This window comes from Linderina pennispora (assembly GCF_002104995.1).
Source record: "Linderina pennispora strain ATCC 12442 chromosome Unknown DL89scaffold_9, whole genome shotgun sequence".
NCBI lineage: Eukaryota > Fungi > Kickxellomycota > Kickxellomycetes > Kickxellales > Kickxellaceae > Linderina > Linderina pennispora.
In genome coordinates, this window is record NW_024468257.1 from 347875 (window position 1) to 369613 (window position 21739).

Genomic DNA, 21739 nt, shown 5'->3' on the forward strand with positions numbered 1-21739 from the left:
CCTTACATCTCACATTGATCATGTGCGTCAGGTGGTAGCATTACTCACATCGGCACTACTACTACTGAACATTGACAAGTGTCATTTTGCCCAGCAGTCGGTCAAACTTCTTGGTTTCATAGTCTCTGGTGACGGCCGCAAATCTGACCCAAACCGTGTTCAAGCGTTACTTGATTGGCCGTTGCCAACGACGCGCACAGAGCTACGTTCATTTTTGGGCACTGTCAACTATATCCGTGAGCATATACCATTCTTGCACCGACTTCTGCCACCACTCGACGACCTGCGCACAGGGAAAGGCAGAGATAAACTAGCGCTTACGCCTGAGTACAAGCACACTGTGACCATAGTTAAACAAGCTATTGCCCAGTCGGTAGCCTTGTTCCACCCTCACCCCGAGTGGCCACTATTCGTGGCAGCGGACGCATCTGACAGAGGTATTGGGGCGGTACTATACCAGCAAACACCAGCGGGACAGAAGCGGTTTATCAGTTTCCAAGCCAAGGCATTGTCCCCGAGCCAACAGCATTACCCCATCACGCAGCGAGAGCTACTGAGCCTTGTGTTTGCACTTACCCGTTTTCGTGAGTTCCTTTACGGCCGATATTTCACTGCGATAACTGACCACGCAGCACTGACATGGTTACACTCGCAACACGAACTTACGCCCATGCTTGCCAGGTGGTATACCATACTGCAGGAGTTTAATTTTAGGCTCGAGCACCGTGCCGGCATATTGAACATACTCCCGGATGCCCTTTCTCGCCTCTTCGCAAACACAACAGTAGCAGCGATACATACATCCTCTGCCTTTATAGTGCGTGCTTTCCAGAGATATCCGGATATCGCATTACCAACGAGACGGCACATTGGAGATGCTGGGTGGGATATATCAGCAGCTCAGGATACCACCATTCCCCCACTGCAACGCTGTAAGGTACCCACGGGTCTATTCCTAGAGATACCCCCATCTTGCTACACCCGCATCGCTCCATGATCCGGACTAGCCTCAAAGGGCATAGACATCGCAGCAGGAGTAGTGGACTCATCATACCGTGGTGAGATCATTGTGCTTATGATCAATACCACAACTCAGCCATTCCGCATCCACCGGGGCATGCGTATTGCACAGCTACTCTTCGAACAGCTGGCACCAGTCACATCACTAACGGCAGTCCCATGCTTAGAGGAGCTCCATGGGACCACCAGGGGAGTGAATGGTTTCGGATCAACAGATGTCACAGCACTGATGACAGACACCATTACTGCCATGCCACCACGTGAACTACGCGAGGAGATCATACGGCAGGCGCACGTATTGGGTCACTTCAAAGGTGCAACAATGGCTGCAGCAGTACGGGGCGATGGCTACGATTGGCCTACATTAGAGAAGGAGTATAAGGACACAGCAGACCGGTGTAAGATATGTCAGGCATTCTCAGCAAAGAACCCAAGGCCGCAGCCCCTGATACCAGTCACAGCGAAGCGACCGATGGACCATATTGCCATTGACCTTGCGGGCCCAATGCGGATAACTGAGGCAGGCAATACTTTCATTTTCGTTGGAGTGGATGTATTCACACGGTACATGTTCTTATATCCACTACCAGATAAGACGGCGGTATCAGTAGCAAGAGTACTCATCCACATAGGCTCATCCTTTGGTTTCCCGAAAGTCATACAGTCGGACAATGGTCGTGAATTCGTGAATGCAACACTCGAGTTCCTAACACAGGCCACAGGAATTGAGCACAGGAGAACAACGCCATATAACCCATCGGCGAACGGATTAGCCGAACGAGCAGTTCGCATTTGCAAGGAACGTCTTCAAGCCATGGGCCTTAGCGCAATGACCGAATGGGATGCCCACTTGCCACTGGTCCAGTACGCATGTAATGCCCGATTCCACCGCGCTATTGGAATGACTCCAGCAATGGCGATGTTCGGCCGCGACCTGCTATCCCCGCACATTCTTACGAGACAACAAAACCAACTGACAGATGAACTCACTATCCAACAGCTAGCTCATTTTAGAGATGCAGTGATTCACCCGACAGTCGCACGTAACCTATCGGAGTACCAAGCGCGCCTGAAGACGACATTTGACAACTCGCGACCGCTAGCAGTATACCGACCCGGAGACAAGGTCTTGGCACGCATCATGCCGCAACCACCCAAGGGAGCCCCCAAGTTCGAAGGACCATTCATTGTCCATAAAGTGACCCCGAGTGGTGCAGTCGAATTAACCAAGGCAGAGGGCTACGATGCGCCAGAACCACCAACCCGGCGGGTCCCACCAAAACACTTAGTCCATCTGGAGGACGACCCAGCACCGCAAGACGGTCACCAGGAGATCGATTACATCCACGGGCATCGCCAACGCCACAGGCAGTGGCAGTTCAAGGTGCACTGGCGGGGCCAATCAGATAATGAAGACTCATGGGAACCCATCAAACACTTCGTAGACCCGACAATCATCGCGGCCTATGCAGAGACGTGCAACCCTACGCAGAGAAAAGGAATCCTGAGCGCATTAAGCCGGTTCCTGACTATGCGAGCCAAGGCTCCAAGCTGAGCGGAGAGAGATGTGGTTCCAAATCCTTATGATCTTAGGAACCCATGGATCAAGACCTTTTGGCCACAATGGCCGGCCATACTATTCTGGGCGACCGGCGCCACTACTTAGACGGGCACCTGCCCTTTCACCTGGTGATTCCTCCTTCCTTCTTTCATACAGCATATTTCATACGTTCAATATACGTCGTGGAAAGGTGCTCGAAAAGTAAACGTGTTCTAGACAGTTGCAGGAGGCTGTCTACCCAAGTGTATCGTACCCGAGACACAACAGTCTGTTTTGGAATTGACAACCCTATGTCCCTCGAGAACGTCTCAAGAAAGTGGTATCCCAATATTGTCCGATATGCACCCGGGCTGCCAGTTGTTATAGCTGGCCTGAAACTAGACTTGCGGAACGACATAGAGCTCGTCGAGAATTTGGCCAAAAGCGGAACGCATCCTGTCACCGAGACAGAGGGCCGACGCATGGCAAAGAGGATTGGCGCTAAGGCGTATGTTGAGTGCTCAGCTCTTGATTGCCGCGGTATCGATAGAATATTTCAGCGTGGTGCCCAGGCTGCTGTGATTTCTAAGGACTTCAAGCACCGCTGTAACCAGCCGGACAGAGCCCAGTGTGTTATTCAATGAAGCTGTTTCTAAACCAAGCTGGCCATAGAAGTGGTTGATTTTCGCCTTATTTTGGCTTGATTCGAAGTGAGCAATTAAGGGAATTACCTCAGGGGTAGAAATCAGCATGTTTCTCCTCTACCTCAGCCATTAATGTTCGGGTGGCTATGATGGACTGTCTCAGAAGTCTGGCTAGGTTTCCGCATCCGGTTCGCTGGTACACGGCAGATTCCTGCACCCCACATGTGGGCTCAAGATGGGGCTGGCCTTTACTTGTCACTAAATCTGGCATTTTATGTGGTTCATCTCTAACCATTTTAGTGGGACTAGGCTTAGCTTCATCATCAGTCGCATCATCGCTGTCAGGTCAGTTGAACTGCAGTGCCGCCTACATTTTTCACTTCTGGTTTGTGGGATTGGTCTTTCCTATATGCCGATTTGCCTGCTAGGGTTTGTATGGTAAATGTGAGCGATATTTCTCACTTTTGCACATATTTGCATGTCGACATGTGGGCGGATTTGAGTACTTACCTCCTGCAGCAGCTTGTTCTTCCCCACCTAGTTGTTGCACATGTTGGTTTCGATTAACGGCGCACCTGCAACTACACAAAGTTATCATTTCGGTTAGGTTTGTCCATTACTGTGCCCTCAAGAGCTGAGTACACTGTATGCGATACCCGTTGGGTGAGTCGAGCCGATTGCATAAACTGCCGGGACAAACAGGAATGGATGCTGGAAAAGCAATAGGCAGATTTCGCTGCTAGGAGTGACTCGCAGCAAAATGGAAGTGGTGACAAAAGGAGTTGAGAAAACTGAGTTATGTTGGAGGAATCTTCCGCACAGGTATGCATTTTGAAATTGTCCTGTTTGAGGATGTCCCCTATGCACTCCTAAGGTCAGTTCAGCCGTCTCGTTTGAGGAAGGCAGACCTATATGAACCCTCGTAAGACAACCAATTTGGTGATTCATTTATTATGATTTGCGACCATTGAAGTGGGTTACAAAGGCGACTTGTGTCTTGCAATCTTGAGATATAGAGTTTCTGAACAGTTAAGAGTATTCGGATGTGAGAATGATTTTCCTACTCGCACTACCAATCTTCATCATATTGATGGGAGATTTGATCTTCTATTTCAAACAGAGTCCTGTGGAAACTAAACTGTGGGCAGTGAACATTGATGATGAGCATAATTGTGAAAACGCTGTCGAGGCAAAAAGACTAAACTAAAGATGCAAATAGAAAGGTTGAAATGGGTGTCGTTCCAAGATGTCCATTTCAATCACACTTACCAACCGAGTAGCTTTATATACTCCTTCGCGTACAATCCATCCCGCCTTGAACAAAGAAGTCGACATTGTCGTTACTGCTTTGTTGGCGGCTTAGGCATGACACCTTCCTTAATGCGTGCCTGACAATTTCCAAGAATTGCAATAATAGGAACACTATACATGCAAAGGCGCCACCCACTCTAGCACCCCCGATGTCCGAGCAACCTTCCTCAGCTCCTGTCAGAGAAATCCTAGCATTTCAACCTTCCACCATTTGTTGCGTACACACACTGCTACCCGAAAAGGACGTACTGGTGGCAAGCGGGTCGCAGCACAGCCACCAGATGGGTCTATAAATAAGGCCAACTAGACCATCCGCCTCTTGCCCCAGGCTCACAAACTCCGAACGTTTTCCAGTCATTATATTTTCGTATATCATTGTATTTTCGTAAATTACACGCACACACACCATACTGCTGATGAAGTAGGCGACTAGTCGTTTTAGATGACATTCGCATATATTTTTATATGATATATTTGCTGGCTTTACTGGGAGTATATCGAGCGCTCGCACTATCGGCGTTCTGAACAGGAGTTGGAGATAGAATATAAGGAAAGAGATAGTAATAATGTACTATCCGTCGAAGACCCCTATGTGCAAAGAATACTCGCGCACACCAATCGCACAATAGCCCCTCTCAGGGTTACCGAATGCACGCCTACCGATTGCCTGGATCATAGCACCGATATGCTCAGGGCTGACTCCGAGGCTAGTCAAGTTAGGCAGGCGCGAGACCACTTGTACGACGGTAGAAATGCACAGCGGCTTATGGGACCGAATGTCCAGACGAACAAGCTGGTCGCTGACCTGGCTTGGAAGATCCTTGACAGCATCGTCGATATCCGAAAACGCCTTGCTCTGGTCCTTAAAGTGATGACCGCTTTCCATTACCATCAGATGTCCACGTTCAAGGGAATAGGCATCAATGACGAGAACCTGCAGGTGCTTGAGCATGCTGATGATGTTCAACATGCTATTCGCATTTGCTACAACCGGAGTCAAATGCAGCCAGTGCAGCCACGACCACTTGATCAAGGGCGGCATTGGGTGATACATGCCAGTGACTCGTGCCCCTGACATGTATTGCTGGCCATGCTCGAAGAGCCTATAGAACCCTCTTGACTGATAAGACGTATGGCCGGCTTTGTGCATATCTCGAACGCTTACATTCAGCAAAGCGGCACACCGCAGGATGGGCAGACCCATTTTCTCGAGTCCATCTGGCTCTGTGACAAGCGTCAGAGGACGGCACTGGGCTATGCCAAGGTAATTCTCGATGGCTGTGTAGGAGTTTTCCAGTCCCTTAACCTTCACTCGCGTCAACCCCGCCGGAAACAAAAGGTTTATGAAGCGTGGGGCACAGTAGGTCACACCCCTGAGTGGATTGTCAAATTCCAAGGCAAGATATTCTAGGCGCCAGAAATGCAGTGCCTCATCAGCCCCAAGCCGAAACGGAGTCCAGTCAACATTGCGGTTATTGTGACGTACCTCGAGTTCGCGCAGGTTGCTGATGGGAATCTTGGGCAAATGAACGAGCTCAGGAATCAGCTTGCTGTCCAATGCAAGGACCTGCAGATTCTCTGAAAATAGCGCAGCAAGGTCTTTCGGAAATGGACGCATCACCTGCATCATGGTGAGCTGCGAGTGCAGTCTCCTATGAAGCTCCTTCATAATCTCGCTTCCCACTCCTGGAATATCCCTGTTAAAACCAGCCGATGAACCCCAATTGCGACGGCCATGGTGCCAGAGACTGGTAACATGTGGGCAGTGGGTGAGAATCGTATCCACTGTATCCATAGCCTCGGCCTTCGCTATTTCCAGATCCTGGTTCTTACCAGCGGAGAACAACCCAAACCCCAAGAACATTAGGAGACTGGTATTGGCGATAGCGCCAAGGGGGATATCGAGACTGTCAATCACTTGGCTAAGGTTGAGTTCAAGATGGCACTCATTGAACTGAACTATGCGTACCTCTGAAACGAGGGAAAGCAGGTTGTGCTTGCGCAAAAATTCACAGTTGCTGACCCAGCGACGGTAGTGTTTCATGTTACTATCGCTGTCATCGCACGTACTCTCAACAATGCTCTCCAAGATGAGAGGCACTCTGCGCATGAGTGACCGGATGAACTGGGAATATTCGGGGTACTCGTCGTGGAAGGCGATTATCTGGTCGAAGTCCGCCACAGTAGATGTTTTGTGGCATGCTTTATTATAGGCTACGCATATCATGGGAGCTACTAGCTCAGTAGCTTTGCTATGGAGTATATCGTGGAAGTACATACTGAACGGTAATCAAGAAGGATAGAATGGAAGAGTTATCCGGTGTGTTGTGCTTGAAAATGGATTAACTTTAGTGGTTGGCAGAGGGTGGTAAGGGAATTTTCAAAGTCCTCTTGCCCTGCTTTTAAATACCGTCACAATTTTAAACGGGTAGCATTATTTCACCTGGCCTGGCCAGTGCCCAACCCTCCCATCCACAGCACACAAGTAGGTCTGCATAATCCTTCTATTTCTTGCTCTGCCACCTGCATGGCAAGGAAAATCAGCACCAAGGCAGGTGTGCAAAAAACAGCAGCGGCTTTCTTGTCTCTTCTCAATTTGGATGCACATCTGTGTCACGGCAATTGCAGCGCTGGATGTCATGAGGGGAGGGAGCAGATGACAGGCATGGTGCCTCCTGTGGGCAGAGATCGCTGATGGCTTATCTACGCAGAGATTGGGTTTGATAGCATCATTTTCCGCTTCAATAGAAACTAAAGTTGAAAGTTGCATACTCTATCCAAAAGGCACAGTACCCAGCTCCAAAATGAGGCTGATATCTGCTATATTATTCAGGAGCTGTATGTTTTCATATAAAGACGATTGCCACTTGCCTTAGCTCATAGTCTCTTGCTCATCAGTAAGATTCTCGAGAAAATAGCATGTTCGCATGCTCCAAAAAGAGGGAGTGCTTGTTACCCATGTGGTGTATTCCTGTACATCCCTATCAGCCCCTCTGCCTGCTGACGTACAACCTCTCAGGAAAAGTGCCTGTATGCCTCTTTGGATCGCCATTGCCACGGGGCACCGGAAGACACCCTTTTGTGAAAAGGGGACGATGGTATGTGCCGGTATGTGGAAACTTGTCCTGTTTTTTACTTCCGAAGATGCCACCCATGCCCTCTCGCTTGGACAAAGCCACTGCTCCACACCAGTTTGTAGATCCCATCCCTCACAAGTTGGTCACATAGCACTTGGTATCGGATTTGCACTTGTTACTTTGGCACCAGCTAATGAACCTCATGGAGGGTGTGGGGAGGGGCTTCCACTGCATTCAAAAATACCTGCTGTTCTCCAAAATATGACAAAGCCGGCCAGTGAGAGTAAGACAAATGGATTTTCATGAGCATTCCCAACCAACAACTGCCGCACAATCATGTGCGTACAGTGCTCTCGCCCAGCCATTCTCTCTGGAACATAGGAGGGTGATGTCTGTATGCAAGATACTTTGTGTCACTCGGCATTCGGCTATTCCGACATGCCAGTTTTTGTTACAAGGCTATCAAATACTTCTTGAATGGATGTTGTTGGTGCCAGCTAGCTGATAGCACTTCACGTTGGGAGTACAATGTGAAAACACCCACTTTCAATATTTTTGGCCATGTTCTGGTGAACTGCAAAGTATTACACAGCATGGCGGCAAACACATGCTACTCAGGAGAGTTCTTAATATCCATAAACTCTCAGAAGCTGGGTCTGGTCTGACAGTATCGACAGTAGATCTCATGGTGTTAAGAACACCCAGAGTGAGGGAAAATGGCTGGGAAGGAACATATCCCATGGGTAAGTGCAGGATGAGAGGATTGCAACCCCCAGGTGGCCACAAGAGAGAGCAGGTCTAGTTCTGTCTTTTGCAAGCGGTTCTTTCTTTGATTTCTTCCTCAGCAGCAGCGCTTATCGCCAGGTATGCATATCCGATTATGCACATGACATCGACCTTCTTCACTCCCATCTGTAAAAGTGGGTCAGGAGCAAGTGAAGAGGGACGGGAGATGCAGCATGCAGAGAAGCAACTTGTTCGTCCGCATGTCAATCGCAAAGATAGTGGTAGGACAGACCCCCACCAAGCAAACTGTGGGCATTTACCAAGAGTATCGAGTCGTGACCAGTGTAAGCATTCTGTTGTCTTTTATTTTCTCTAAACCCAAATGGCACCTGGCAACGTTGCCCGTGTGTAATGCTGGTTTTCATTTGAGCCCAGATATGGCAATAATCTTGAGCAGATTTTTCTCGTCACAGTGAGAGTCGTTTTTGGTTGTTCCAGGGATGTGTCTGTTGAAAAAGAAAAACTGACAACCTCTGGGATGCCTGACGTATGCAAGCGCATGACCAGCAGATGCTTGCGGCGGTGTGTTCTGACAATCTGCAACGGCAAGATTTCCAAGCCCTCATGGTTGAATTTGGCGACATTTCATTTGCTGAAAATATTCTGCAACCTCCATGTAAACTGCTTTTCGACACAATGCGTGCGGAGGAAGAAAGGGATGTCGAAATGCTCCTAGTCGTCGATAAGGATTGGCCCCCAGCAAAAGCCGCTCTCGAGTGTGATGGAGAACCTCGTTGAATCCTTTGCGTGGTACTGTGAGCGAGAGCACCAGTACAGGCGTACGCTGGCACATATATCGGTATTCCAGTAAGATCTGGTACGCATCTGTAACCAGAGTTGCTCGTAGATATTGCAGGCCCTAGGTGGTCAGATGCAGATCCCTCGTAGGTTGTCTTGGTACATAGCCTCAATGTGGGCTTTTCCGAGTTGGATTTCTGAGAAAAAGCAATGCTGCTCGCCTCTACGCCAAAATGTAGAGCATGCAGCCAGGCTTAGAACAAGAGGCAGAATGTGGGCAGGATCGACATGTATGTGGTGTGCAAATTGGTTTCTTGCATATCAAAGGACGACCAAGGGTGCTGTGGGTGTGTGCCCTTTCCCTCACAGCTTCTTCCACATCGTTGACCGAAGCAAATGCCAGGCGGATTTGCCCTCCTCTTTTGCAACGGAATAATTGCAAATTTCATTTTGCAGGAGGCTCAGAAAATGAGGTCCGCTTGTCGGCATGTGGGCAGGGTTGCCAGACTGAAACCAAGAGCATAGTGTTCACTACACACCTCCGGAAGAAAAAGCAGTTTGCCATTCTCCATACTCCTCAAGTGACAAACCATTTGCCTTCCCTTCATTTTCCTCATCTTGAGTCGACCAATGCACGCCTCAGTTATTGCCAGCATCCCAAATGACGACATCTACCCGGGCAAAAGATACCTCTGCGACATCTGCACCGGATCCACAGATTGGTAGTCCAGCGCACCACATGTCCTATTACAGCGCCTAGTTTTCCTCTTGCCCATACCTTTGCGTGAGAGCCGCGCCTTTTGCAATATACAAGCTATTTTATTCATATCCTGAGCCAGACAATACCGAGTATGTTGCAAGCGGTGTTCGGAACCTGGTACCCGGCCACTGGCACATGATGATGCTGATTTTATGTTGCTCATATTAAGAGATTAATAGGGAATAAAATCACCTTCATCAACAGAATTAGGGACGAGAAAAAAAAAGTTCCTACCAGCGTTCAGCAGAGGTGCTGGTACGGGCTTGTGGACTTCTCTAGCTTTGCTCCTTTCCCCTGGTTCAATTTAGCACTTTATATTTTCACAATGGGTTTCCAGAAGAAGTCGGGAAAGGGACGTCTCGATAAGTATTACCACTTGGCCAAGGAGCAAGGGTACCGCGCCCGTTCGGCGTTCAAGCTGATCCAGCTGAACAAAAAGTACAACTTCCTTGGCTCAGCACGCGCGCTGATTGATCTGTGTGCGGCGCCCGGAGGCTGGCTGCAGGTAGCGCAAAAGTACATGCCTGTGCAGAGCCTTATCCTGGGTGTGGATCTGGTTCCGATCAAACCGATTCCGAACGTGATTACATTTGCGGAGGACATTTTGACAGACAAGTGCCGCAACCGGCTGCGGCAGGAGATGAAGACATGGAAGGCAGATGTGGTGCTGCACGACGGTGCGCCCAACGTCGGCTCCAACTGGTCGCACGATGCGTACTCGCAGGCAGAGCTGGTGCTGATGTCGCTGAAGCTGGCGACAGAGTTCCTGCGTAAGGGTGGAACATTTGTGACCAAGGTGTTCCGGTCCAAGGACTACAACAGTTTGATTTGGGTGTTCAACCAGCTGTTCCGCAAAGTGGAGGCGACCAAGCCGCCGTCGTCGCGTAACGTTTCGGCTGAAATTTTTGTTGTGTGCCAGGACTTCATTGCGCCCAAGAAAATCGATCCGCGGTTCCTCGACGCCAAGTATGTGTTTGAGGATCTGGAGATCAACAAGACGATGACCTCGACCGATATCTTTGCGCCTGAGCTCAAGAAGAAGAAGCGCCACCGCGAGGGCTACGAGGACGGCGACTACACGCTGCACAAGAAGATCGATGCCATGGATTTTGTCAAGAGTCGCGATCCAGCGGGCATTCTAGGCAGTGCCAATGAGATGGAGTTTGTGTCGGACGAGTCCAAGGAGGTGGTGAAGCTGCCCGAGACCACAGAGGATATTCTGCTGGCGTGCAGGGATTTGCGTGTGCTTGGTAAGAAGGACTTCCGCACCCTGATGAAGTGGCGTGCGGGTCTGCGCGAGCGGTTCCAGCTCGAGAAGGCTGAGGAGAAGCCCAAGATCGAGGAGAAGGAAGGCGACGAAGGCAGCGATGTTGAGGGTGAGCTGGACGCGCTAGCGACCGAGGAGATGAAGAAGCTGCGCAAAGAGCGCAAGCGCCAGAACGCCAAGCGCCAGCGCAACCTGGTCAAGATGCAGCTCAACATGACTACCCCCACAGACATTGGTCTGGAGCAGGACGCTGACGCAATGTTCACAGCGTCGTCGACTGTTGGCGACAAGCGCAAGATCCGCGACCTCCACAGCGGCCATGTCGATGACATTGATGTTGAGGCAGCGCTGGCTGGCGAGACGCTGGTGTCGCTCGGTTCGCGGCCTGCTGGCTCAGACTCTGAGATGTCTGAAGATGAGGAGCGTGCCGAGGATGTTGACTCCGACAGCGAGCGCATCGCCATGCTCGAGGACGAGATTGAGGGTCTGTACTCGGAGTATGTCGACCGCAAGCGCGAGATGGACACAAAGTATGACATCAAGAAAAAGCGTGCTGCCGAGGAGGAGTTCCGTGGCTTCAGCGACGATGACGATGAGGAGGGGGCGGAGAAGAGCGGGTCGAGCGACGAGGAGTCTGGATCAGAGGCGTCTGCCAAGTCTGAGATGTCGGCTGATGAGGATGAGGATATCCGGTCGATGATGCGTGAGGCAAAGGAGAAGAAGATCACCAAGCGCTCGCGCGGCAAGAAGGACATTGTAAATGCCACGCCTGCGCAGCTGTCCAAGAACTCTGCCATCTGGTTCGACCAGCCCATGTTCAAGGGTGTGGGCGGCGTCAACCTCGACGACCTGTCGGACGAGGAGGTTGGTAGCAAGCGCAAGCGTCCTGTCACAGAGACCGCCGATGATGTTGGTGCCAGCGACTCGGACGACTTTGAGGTTGTGTCTGCTGAGGAGTTCGACAGCGACCCAGAGAATGTCGAGCTGGAGGACGAGCAGCGCGAGGCTGACTATGATCTGGCAACACCCGAGGCCATGACGATGGTGCGCGAGCTGGCGAACCGCAAGTCGTCAAAGCACGACCTCATCGACAAGCACTTTAACCGCTACACATTCAACGACTCGCAGAACCTGCCCGAATGGTTCCTCGACGATGAGAACCGGCACAACAAGCCAACACTGCCTGTCACCAAGGAGGCCGTGCGCATGCTGCGCGAGAAGCTGCGGGCCCTGGACGCCCGCCCGATCAAGAAGGTGGCCGAGGCCAAGGCGCGCAAGAAGATGCGCGCGGCCAAGCGTATTGCCGGCATGCAGAAGAAGGCTGAGGGCGTTATCCAGAACGAGGATATGACTGAGGCCGAAAAGGCTCGCAGCATTGACCGCATGATCAAGCGCGCGACCAAGGCGAAGCCCAAGCAGAAGGTGCAGCTGGTGGTGGCCAAGAACAGCAACCGTGGCATCCAGGGACGCCCCAAGGGCATCACGGGCAAGTACAAGATGGTAGATAGGCGCATGAAGAAGGAGCTGCGTGCCCAGAAGTCGCGCGAACGCAAGTCCAAGAAGAATGGTGGACGGAAAAAGTAAGAAGCACGCCGGTAGTAGCGACTCACGTTTACAAAAAACAAGACATTATATATGACCATGTGCGCGATAGGCCTGGGCTATATTGCGCCCGGCTGGTGGCATATTGCCGGCTGCTGGTGGGTGTTGAATGTGGTGCGTATAAATGGGAGTAAAAAAGTAAAGAGAGCTGATTAAGATATCTGTGATGTTTGGATGACAAAAACGCGCTTACAAAATGCCGCTGTCCTGCAGAGCGTTCTGCAGCAGGGTCTCCTTGACGGCCGCAAACACCAAGCGGATATTGGACGTGTCTGTGGCCTGGGTGACGTGCGGGTAGAGCTGCAGGTTGGCGCGATTCGCCTGCGTGAACTTCCACAGCACAAACCTCGTCGCCAGCTTCTCGTCGGGTCCGCCCGTGTACTCTGGGTAGTAGCGGCTGAGAGGCACAATTTTAATCTTCTTCCGGAACAGGTCGATCTTGTTGAGAAACAGGATGATGGAGGTGCGCAGAAACCACCGGCTGTTGATGACCGAGTCGAACAGGACGAGGCTCTCGTCCATGCGGTTGTGTGTGGCCTCCTCCAGCAGCACCTGGTCGTACTCGCTCAATGCCACGCAGAAGATGATGGAGGTGACCGACTCAAAGCAGTGGATCCATTTTTTGCGCTCCGACCGCTGGCCGCCGACATCAAACATGTGTATGCACGTGTGGTGCATCATGAAGCGCGTCTCAATGATGCCTGTGGTCTTTGAACGGGCGCGCAGCACATCGGCCTCGGTCGGCAGGTACTTTGGGTCGCCGATCCGCCGGATGTTGTTGAAGAAATACGGCGCCGAGTCCATCAGGTAGAAGTCGCTGGTGCGCACTATCAGCTTTTCGATCACCGGGTCGCGCCACAGGGCCTCGATCCCCTCGACAAACTCGGGCGTGATGTTTATCGCCAGCGTCTTTTCAATGTTCAGGCCGAGTATTGTGTTGACAAAGTCCATGTTGTGCGCGTCCTGCGGGAACAGCTGGCACTTTTGCATGCCTACCACCAGCTCCTGTGCGCTGTCCAGCACGTTCTTGTATATGGTCATGCGGAACAGCGCCAGCTCCTCGCGCGTGTACCCGTTCTGGTGAATGATTTTCATCTGTTTGACAATTGTCGATTTGCCCGATTCGCCGCTGCCCAGCAGCAGAATCTTCACTTCCTGGCTACGCCGGTCCCGCTCCTCCTCCAGCTGCCGGTCTATCTCTGCGCTCCGCAGGGCCTCCTCGTCATATGGCTGTGACATGCACCCGCCCATTGTGTGTTGGAGTATAGAATGAAAGGAGGGGCGTGCTCAAGGTCTGCTTAGGGCAAAGAGGCAATAAAAAAAATACAAAAACACAGGACTGAGAAATTAAAAAAAAGTGTAAAAGTTTTGTACAAATTACGGAGGAAAGAGGCGGAAAGCCCAAGAGGTCGGCTGAGGACGGGGGCTGGGCTGGAGACAAATACAAGCGGCCTGTTTCGCACCGCGAACTAGACCCGCCGCTGTATTCTTCAAGCTGAAGGACGGTTGTTACGCAGGCTGCGAATGCATCGCTTAATGGCCCCGCTGGCGATCTTTCCCTCCTCCCTTGCCTGTGTCGTTCTTTCCTTTCCAGGCAGGCGACGCATCAGGGCTGTCTCCAGCAGGTTTTGCTCTCCCGAGCCCCTCCTGCCGTGGGCGTATCCATGGACCCTCCGCCTTGCATCCTCCTCCGGGGCAGCAGACTTGAGGATTGCACAGTAGTTCTGTTTAAAGATCTCCGCTTGTCAATATAAGCGAAGCGAAAGACAAACAATCAACATGGTGTAGCACGGCCAGTGCTCGTCCCCAGCCCGCCCGGCGCTGGGTCAGGAGTCACTGGCGCGCATATGTCAGCCTTGCTGCTCCTCTGGCCGGCCAGAGGTGCAATAATTGCAACGGAGAGCATGGTGTTCTGTCTATAATTAGGAACTGCGAACTCCATGTTCCAAAAACAAAACTTCATAACGCCGCTTTATTGTCGCAATCAGCAAAAAGAAGCGAACAATTGCGCCGTAAAAGCCAGCTTGCGTGCGTGAGCATCCCCGCCTGCCAATGCCCAAACGCGGAAGGGCGGGCTGGCTGCAGGACAGGATCTAATTACAGATGATCCTGCGCAATCGGTTTTGGGATCAGATTGTATCTACCACACGTGACGAGCCATGTCCAATGGTCGCTATTTTTTGAGATTCGCAGCCCCAGACTGAATACGCAAGCCAACGCCGTGAGCTCAGGGCGTTCTCTCTTTTCCGCTCAGTCCCATCACAGACTTCGATAAAATCATAAAAATGGTTCGTATCCATGTCGGATCGCGGCGCATCCATGGACGCTGGTCGGCCGGAAAACACAATGGATACGCGGCGGGAGAAAAATCGGTTGTGGGACGAGGGAGGGCTGGGAGAAATTGCTGAAATTCGAAGCCCGCAGGTCCTGTACCAATTTGCCGCCGGAGGCTGTTGCGTTCTGAGCGGGGCAGTCCCAGCGAGCAAAACGCATGCGCAACCCAGCTCTTCCATCCCTGCACCTGCATTTGCGCATTCCATCTTGTAAACGGGAACCTGTGATTCCTGATGCCAGAGCCCAGTAGGCCACAAAGGCTGCTTGGAGAGGCAGCACGCTACGCCACTGAACACCAATTCAGCACAGGTGGACAGCAGCAGAACCAAACAAACGTGCTTTTGCTAATTCCCCCCAGCGCGGCCACTATTAATACTGTGTAGCAGGGATCGTTCAAGCGTCTCGTTGAGGTTGGCCGCGTCGTTCTTGTCACCAAGGGAGCCGATGCCGGTAAGATCGCCACCATCGTCGACATTGTTGACCACAACCGTGCCATCATTGACGGCCCGACCACCTCGGTTGCCCGCCAGGTGATTGCGTACAAGAACGTTGTTCTGACCGACATCGTCGTCAAGAACCTTCCGCGCACCATCGGCTCGAAGGCTCTGGCCAAGGTCCTGGAGAAGGATCAGATCGCCGAGACCTGGCAGAAGACCGCCTGGGCTCAGAAGCTCGAGGCCCGCAAGCGCCGCGCCGCCATGTCGGACTTTGACCGCTTCAAGCTCATGCGCCTGAAGAAGCAGCAGCGCTTCATTGTTGACCGCCAGGTTGCTCTCCTCCGCAAGGAGCGCGCTTAAGAAGGGGAATTTCCATATTTTTCACCTAGTGCTTTTTACACAAAATGTTGGATAGCGAAATCAACTTCTTTCTCCACCCCCGAACCCAGTTTTTGCACCCTTTTCTCTTCATCGCTGCTCCCAGAAATCGCTATATTTGTACTCTATCGCAAGAACCACCAACCATGGGCAAGTCGGCAAAGGCATTCAAGCGGCCAACCAAAAAGCAGAAGGAGACGAAGAAGACAGAGAAGGCTGCGGTGAAATCGGCAGCCGTCGCCGATCGGCAGGCAGCAGCCTCAGGGGTTGCGCCCAAGGTGCTGGCAAAGACCTCGGGCGGCGGAGTGTCGAAGCAGAAGGCCAAGGCGCCGAGCACCAAGCTCAAGGCCAAGATCGCGGCTGGCAAGAAGGCCAAGCAGCAGCCTCGAAAGGACTACATGGCGCTGTTCGCCAAATGACAAAATCTGTCGGGGATTTTGCCGCCAATGCGCGGGCGCGCTGCCACATCCAGGCTGCTTCCAGGTTGTAGTCGTGCTGAGTCACAAAATAAAATTTTGTTTTGGTGGAGAGCATAACGGGCCAGTGCGAAGCCCAGAGAACAAATGCGCCATTGTCGGGGCCAGGGGGCAACTAGACGAGCTAACAGTGGGCGCGGCCGAGCCTGAGCCCTTTTCTCCTCACCAACTCTCCTCCATTCTATCTCATTTTTGATCCATTACCAATACAGCCCTCTCTTTTCTTTCTAGAACGACAATGAGCAAGACCGAATTGCAGCTGGCTGAGGTCGAGAAAATCCCGGTCCTCGGATCCGACAGCATCGTGTGCGGGTTCCACCTAACCGACTATATCTGGCACGACATTTTCACTAACCTCACCAAGGCGTCGACGTACGTGCTGATCACCGACACCAACCTGGCACCACTGTACCTCCACAAGTACCAGGATAGCTTCGCGCGCGCATGGGCATCGATCAACGGCTCCAAGGCGTCGCCGCGGCTGCTGGTGCGAGTGCTGCCGCCGGGCGAGACGAGCAAGTCGCGGGCGACTAAGGGCGAGATCGAGGACTGGATGCTCTCGCAGCGCTGCACACGCGACACGATGGTGCTGGCGCTGGGCGGCGGTGTGATCGGCGATCTGGTAGGGTTTGTGGCGGCGACGTTCATGCGCGGGGTGCCGTTCATCCAGATTCCGACGTCACTGCTGGCGATGGTGGATTCGTCGATCGGCGGAAAAACGGCGATTGACACGCCGGCGGGCAAGAACCTGGTGGGGGCATTCTGGCAGCCGAAGCGGATCTTCATGGACATGGCAGTTCTCAGCACGCTGCCAGCGCGCGAGTTCTCCAACGGCATGGCCGAGGTGGTCAAGACGGCGGCGATCTGGAGTCCCGAGGAGTTCGATGTGCTGGAGGCCAGCGCCGAGAGCGTACGCAAGGCAGTGCTGCAGGGGCAGAGTGGCGATGGGCTCGAGGGTCTGACGATTGCAACCCGCTCCGAGGCCCAGAAGATGCTGCTGCGGGTGATTGCTGCGTCAGCCCGAGTCAAGGCGTATGTGGTGACACACGACGAGCGCGAGTCGGGCATGCGCGGGCTGCTGAACTTTGGCCACTCGATCGGCCACGCTATCGAGGCCATTGTGTCGCCGCAGGTGCTGCATGGCGAGTGCGTGGCCGTGGGCTGCGTGCTGGAGGCAGAGCTTTCCCGCCGCCTCGGCTACATTGGCGAGGTCGGTGTGGCGCGGCTGACGCGCTGCCTGCGCGCCTACGGTCTGCCGACAGCCATCGACGACCCGATCATCCGCAGGCTGGTGGGCGATGCCAAGCTGAAGGAGGTGCGGCCGGCCCGGCTCATGGAGGTGATGCGTGTCGACAAGAAGAACGTCGGCACACAGAAGCGCATTGTGCTGTTGAAGCGCCTCGGCGAATGTGTGGAGCTCAAGCCCTCGAATGTCGATGACGCAATGATCGAGGAGGTGATTTCGGCCGGCGTCCTGGTCAAGCCGGTTGGCGACTCAGCTAGCGGCTCGCCGGTGGTGGTGGTGCCACCTGGCAGCAAGTCGATCTCGAACCGCGCGCTGGTTCTGGCGGCGCTGGGCTCGGGCGAGTGCCGCATCCGCAACCTGCTGCATTCCGACGACACCCAGGTGATGCTGAGTGCGCTGCAGGACATGGGCGGCTGTGGGTTCTCGTGGGAGGACGACGGCGACACGCTGGTGGTGCGTGGCGGCGGCGGCCAACTCAGCGTGCCGGGCAGCGAGCTGTATCTGGGTAATGCCGGCACGGCAGCACGCTTCCTGACGACGACGGTTAATCTGATCGGCGGGGATTCCGGCGAAACGGTCCTGACCGGCAATGCGCGCATGAAGCAGCGCCCGATCGGCCCGCTGGTCGACGCCCTGCGTGCCAACGGCTGCCAAATCGTGTACGAGGAGAGCCAGGGATCGCTGCCCCTACGCGTGACGCACACCGGCAAGGGATTCCCGGGCGGCACGATCGAGCTGGCGGCCACAGTCAGCTCGCAGTATGTGTCCTCGATTCTGCTGTCGGCGCCGTATGCGCAGACGCCTGTGCATCTGGTTCTTGTCGGCGGCAAGGTGATCTCGCAGCCGTATATTGACATGACGATAGCCATGATGGCCCAGTTTGGCGTCAATGTCGAGCGTGTGTCGGAGAAGGAGTATCTGATTCCAACCATGCCGTACACCAACCCGGCCGAGTATGTTGTGGAGAGCGATGCTAGCTCGGCTACGTACCCGCTGGCATTTGCTGCCATCACCGGGTCGACGGTCACGGTGCCGAACATCGGCTCGGCATCGCTGCAGGGAGACGCGCGGTTCGCTGTGGATGTGTTGCGGCCCATGGGCTGCACGGTCGAGCAGACCGCCACATCGACTACAGTGACCGGCCCGGCACGCGGGTCGCTGAAGGCTCTAGGCGACATTGACATGGAACCCATGACCGACGCATTCCTGACGGCAGCGGTTCTGGCCGCTGTGGCCCCGGCCAACGGCAGCGTGACGCGGATCCGCGGCATTGCCAACCAGCATGTCAAGGAGTGCGATCGCATTGCGGCCATGTGCGACGAGCTGGCTAAGTTTGGCGTCACATGCGAGAACCATGCCGACGGTATCGACGTCCACGGAGTCAGGATCAGCGATCTGGGTCCGGTTTCTCCTAGTGTGCACTGCTACGACGACCACCGCGTGGCCATGAGCTTCTCGATTTTGTCGTGCGTGGCTCCGCTGGGCGCTGAGATCCGTGAGCGCCGGTGTGTTGGCAAGACGTGGCCGCAGTGGTGGGACGTGCTAGCCCGCGATCTGGGCGCGCCCACCGCCGGTTCGGATCCCGAGCCGCTCGAAGCTGAGCACAAGGAGACGGCCGTGGCAGCCAAGCCCAGCATTGTCATCATTGGCATGCGCGGCGTTGGCAAGTCGACACTAGGTCAGGCAGCAGCTGAGGCTCTGGGCCTTGAGTTTGTTGACATGGACGCGTACCTGGAGAGCAAAATCAGCAAGACCATCCCCGAAATCATCAAAGCTGACGGCTGGCCAGCCTTCCGCGACCACGAGCGTGCCATGCTTGTGCAGGCACTGGAGCAGGAGCATCCAGAGGGTGCTGTGATTGCCTGCGGCGGAGGTGTAGTCGAGAGCGAGCAGAACCGGGCGTATCTGAAACAGTACGCCAAGACCGGCGGCGCCGTCGTGTGCCTGACGCCCAACATGAAGCACGTGGCCGAGTACCTGGAGCAGGACAAGACCCGCCCGGCATATGCCATCACCAGCGATATCTATGAGGTGTACCAGAAACGCCGCCCGCTGTACGCCGAGTGCTGCAACTACGAGTTCCTGGTGGACAAGTCGCTGGTAGCTAATGCGTGGCCAGTGATTGAGCGGGACTTTGTGCGGCTGCTGAATTTTGCCACTGCGCGCAGCCTCAACCGCGTCGATCTCAGCAGCCCGTCGTTCTTTGTCTCACTGACTGCTGACGACGTGCGTGCATACCTGCCTGATACCCTGGGTGACGTCACTGCCGGATCACAGGCCATCGAGATGCGTGCGGACTTGTTGCTCAACAACCAGCAGTTTGCTGCAGCCGACCTGAGGCAGCCAGACGTGCAGGAGGCCTTTGTCGAGTACGTGCAGTCGCAGTTCACTCTGCTGCGTCACAGCTCAAGCCTACCGGTTGTGTTCACAGTGCGTACCGAGCCGCAGGGCGGCAGGTTCCCGGGCTCGGCTGATGCCCTGCGCTCCCGGCTGCTGCACCTGGCGGTGCGCTGGGGCGCCGAGTATGTCGACGTGGAAATCGACAACATTGTGGCCGCCAAAGTGTTTGCAGGAAAGCAAAACTCGCTGGTGATCTCCTCGTACCACGACACTGCAGGCACCAGGCTGACATGGACTGACTGCGAGTTTGCCAACGAGATCCTGGCCCGTGGCCGTGCGTGCGGCGACATTGTCAAGCTGATCTCCGTGGCCAATGCGTGGGAGGACAACTTGAAGTGCCTGCAGTTCACGCAGAGGCACCACTCGGCTGCTGCTCCGCTGATTGCGCTCAACATGGGCTATACTGGCCAGATGTCGCGCGTGCTGTGCCCGTGCCTGACGCCGGTCACCCACCCGGCACTGACGGCAGCCGCGGCGCCTGGCCAGATCAGCGTGCAGGAAATTAGCCAGGCGCGCTCACTGATGGGCAAACTGCCGGCCCGCAGCTTCTACCTGTTTGGCACGCCAATCCAGCACTCGCCGAGCCCTGCCATGCACAACGCTGGCTTTGCTGCCCTGGGTCTGCCGCACATGTACCGTCTGAACGAGACATCCTCTGCTGACCCACTCAAAGCGGTGATTGCTGCGGCTGATTTTGGCGGCGCCTCGGTCACGATCCCGTACAAGCAGGAGATCATCCCGATGCTGGACGAGCTGACCGACGCGGCCCAGACGATCGGCGCTGTCAATACCGTTATTCCAGAGATCCGCAACGGGAAGCGCGTGCTGGTCGGCGACAACACTGACTACCTGGGCATCTGCGGCTGCCTGGAGCGTGCGCGGGCAACCGCCGGTACGCAGAAGTTCACCTCTGCCACTGCTTTGGTCATTGGCGCCGGCGGCACCTCTCGCGCTGCGCTCTATGCGCTCTACACTCTGGGCGTTCGCAATGTCGCACTATTCAACCGCACTGCTTCGCGCGCCCACCAGCTGGCCAACGAATTCTCAGGCCTGCTGAATGTCTCTGTGGTTGGGCAGTTGCTGGATGCCGCTGAGCTGAAGCCGACGTATATTATTGGCACCATCCCCGGATGCGACTTGGTGATCCCCGAGCAGCTGTTTGGCGAGAACGGCGTTGCTTTGGATATGGCGTATAAGCCGCGGTGGACGCCGCTGCTGGAGACTGCGCAGAGAAACAAATGGAATGTCGTGCACGGCGTCGAGGTGCTGGTGGAGCAGGGTGTGCATCAGCTGGCCAAGTGGACAAAGCTGAGTCCGCCTGTCCGCATCATGCGTGAGGCAGTTTATAGCAAGTACGACGCCGAGTTCTAAAGATACACATGTTCCCAGATCCACCTCCGTCCTCCCCTCCATCTCGTACTATTTACGCCCCCCTCTCATCCTGGATTCTATCAATAGATGCATTTGTTTGTGATCCCAAGACGTCCAACGGCCATGTCCGTTGCTGTTAAATTTAGAATGTGGCGGGGAAAGCGGTGTGGCTAATATGGATTGAGACGCAGTGTGGATTTGGCGCTTAATTCCTCGAGTTGATGGACCAGCGGCAGGTTGGGTTTCATCCGCCGATTGGCCGCCCGATCACTTTATTAGCACAAAAAGGCAAGTATTGCTGTTCATCTACGGGTAACTGGCGTCTCAAAAAGTCTGGGATTTTGAAGTGCAA

The 21739-nt window shown here is 54.1% G+C and overlaps 10 protein-coding genes across 10 annotated transcripts; 6 read left to right on the forward strand and 4 right to left on the reverse strand.

Moving 5' to 3' along the window:
* Nucleotides 1-2732: 2732 nt before the first annotated feature.
* Nucleotides 2733-3206, forward strand: DL89DRAFT_268405 (uncharacterized protein; the record flags this gene model as incomplete). The annotated part of the gene is made up of 1 exon (XM_040887912.1): nucleotides 2733-3206. The coding sequence occupies exon 1, from the start codon at nucleotides 2872-2874 to the stop codon at nucleotides 3202-3204; it is 333 nt and encodes a 110-aa protein (XP_040742391.1). The 5' UTR covers nucleotides 2733-2871.
* A 614-nt stretch (nucleotides 3207-3820) lies between these two features.
* On the reverse strand, nucleotides 3821-4152 carry DL89DRAFT_268406 (uncharacterized protein; the record flags this gene model as incomplete). Its single annotated transcript, XM_040887913.1, has 2 exons — nucleotides 3821-3847; nucleotides 3901-4152. 2 exons carry the CDS (start codon nucleotides 4150-4152, stop codon nucleotides 3821-3823), a joined length of 279 nt encoding a protein of 92 aa, XP_040742392.1.
* Nucleotides 4153-4999: 847 nt separating this feature from the next.
* DL89DRAFT_268408 (uncharacterized protein) lies at nucleotides 5000-6869 on the reverse strand. Its single transcript, XM_040887914.1, has one exon. The coding sequence runs from the start codon at nucleotides 6791-6793 to the stop codon at nucleotides 5087-5089; it is 1707 nt and encodes a 568-aa protein (XP_040742393.1). The 5' UTR covers nucleotides 6794-6869; the 3' UTR covers nucleotides 5000-5086.
* Nucleotides 6870-6889: 20 nt separating this feature from the next.
* Nucleotides 6890-7292, reverse strand: DL89DRAFT_268410 (uncharacterized protein; the record flags this gene model as incomplete). Its single annotated transcript, XM_040887915.1, has 1 exon — nucleotides 6890-7292. A coding segment is annotated over exon 1 (202 nt), but the record flags the coding sequence as incomplete, so codon positions are not given.
* An 896-nt stretch (nucleotides 7293-8188) lies between these two features.
* Nucleotides 8189-8413, forward strand: DL89DRAFT_268411 (uncharacterized protein). Its single transcript, XM_040887916.1, has one exon. It carries the CDS (start codon nucleotides 8200-8202, stop codon nucleotides 8392-8394), a length of 195 nt encoding a protein of 64 aa, XP_040742395.1. The 5' UTR covers nucleotides 8189-8199; the 3' UTR covers nucleotides 8395-8413.
* Nucleotides 8414-9802: 1389 nt separating this feature from the next.
* On the forward strand, nucleotides 9803-10021 carry DL89DRAFT_268412 (uncharacterized protein; the record flags this gene model as incomplete). Its single annotated transcript, XM_040887917.1, has 2 exons — nucleotides 9803-9900; nucleotides 9931-10021. Coding segments are annotated over 2 exons (183 nt in total), but the record flags the coding sequence as incomplete, so codon positions are not given.
* A 107-nt stretch (nucleotides 10022-10128) lies between these two features.
* DL89DRAFT_180869 (FtsJ-domain-containing protein) lies at nucleotides 10129-12831 on the forward strand. Its single transcript, XM_040883894.1, has 2 exons — nucleotides 10129-12340; nucleotides 12440-12831. Exons 1-2 carry the CDS (start codon nucleotides 10202-10204, stop codon nucleotides 12725-12727), a joined length of 2427 nt encoding a protein of 808 aa, XP_040742397.1. The 5' UTR covers nucleotides 10129-10201; the 3' UTR covers nucleotides 12728-12831.
* Nucleotides 12708-14137, reverse strand: DL89DRAFT_268413 (G protein alpha subunit). Its single transcript, XM_040887918.1, has one exon. It carries the CDS (start codon nucleotides 13994-13996, stop codon nucleotides 12935-12937), a length of 1062 nt encoding a protein of 353 aa, XP_040742398.1. The 5' UTR covers nucleotides 13997-14137; the 3' UTR covers nucleotides 12708-12934.
* Nucleotides 14138-14856: 719 nt separating this feature from the next.
* DL89DRAFT_180878 (uncharacterized protein) lies at nucleotides 14857-16056 on the forward strand. Its single transcript, XM_040883895.1, has 2 exons — nucleotides 14857-15033; nucleotides 15463-16056. The coding sequence occupies exons 1-2, from the start codon at nucleotides 15031-15033 to the stop codon at nucleotides 15874-15876; spliced, it is 417 nt and encodes a 138-aa protein (XP_040742399.1). The 5' UTR covers nucleotides 14857-15030; the 3' UTR covers nucleotides 15877-16056.
* Nucleotides 16057-16608: 552 nt separating this feature from the next.
* On the forward strand, nucleotides 16609-21387 carry DL89DRAFT_224669 (Pentafunctional AroM protein; the record flags this gene model as incomplete). Its single annotated transcript, XM_040884703.1, has 2 exons — nucleotides 16609-18770; nucleotides 18867-21387. The coding sequence occupies 2 exons, from the start codon at nucleotides 16609-16611 to the stop codon at nucleotides 21385-21387; spliced, it is 4683 nt and encodes a 1560-aa protein (XP_040742400.1).
* Nucleotides 21388-21739: the final 352 nt, after the last annotated feature.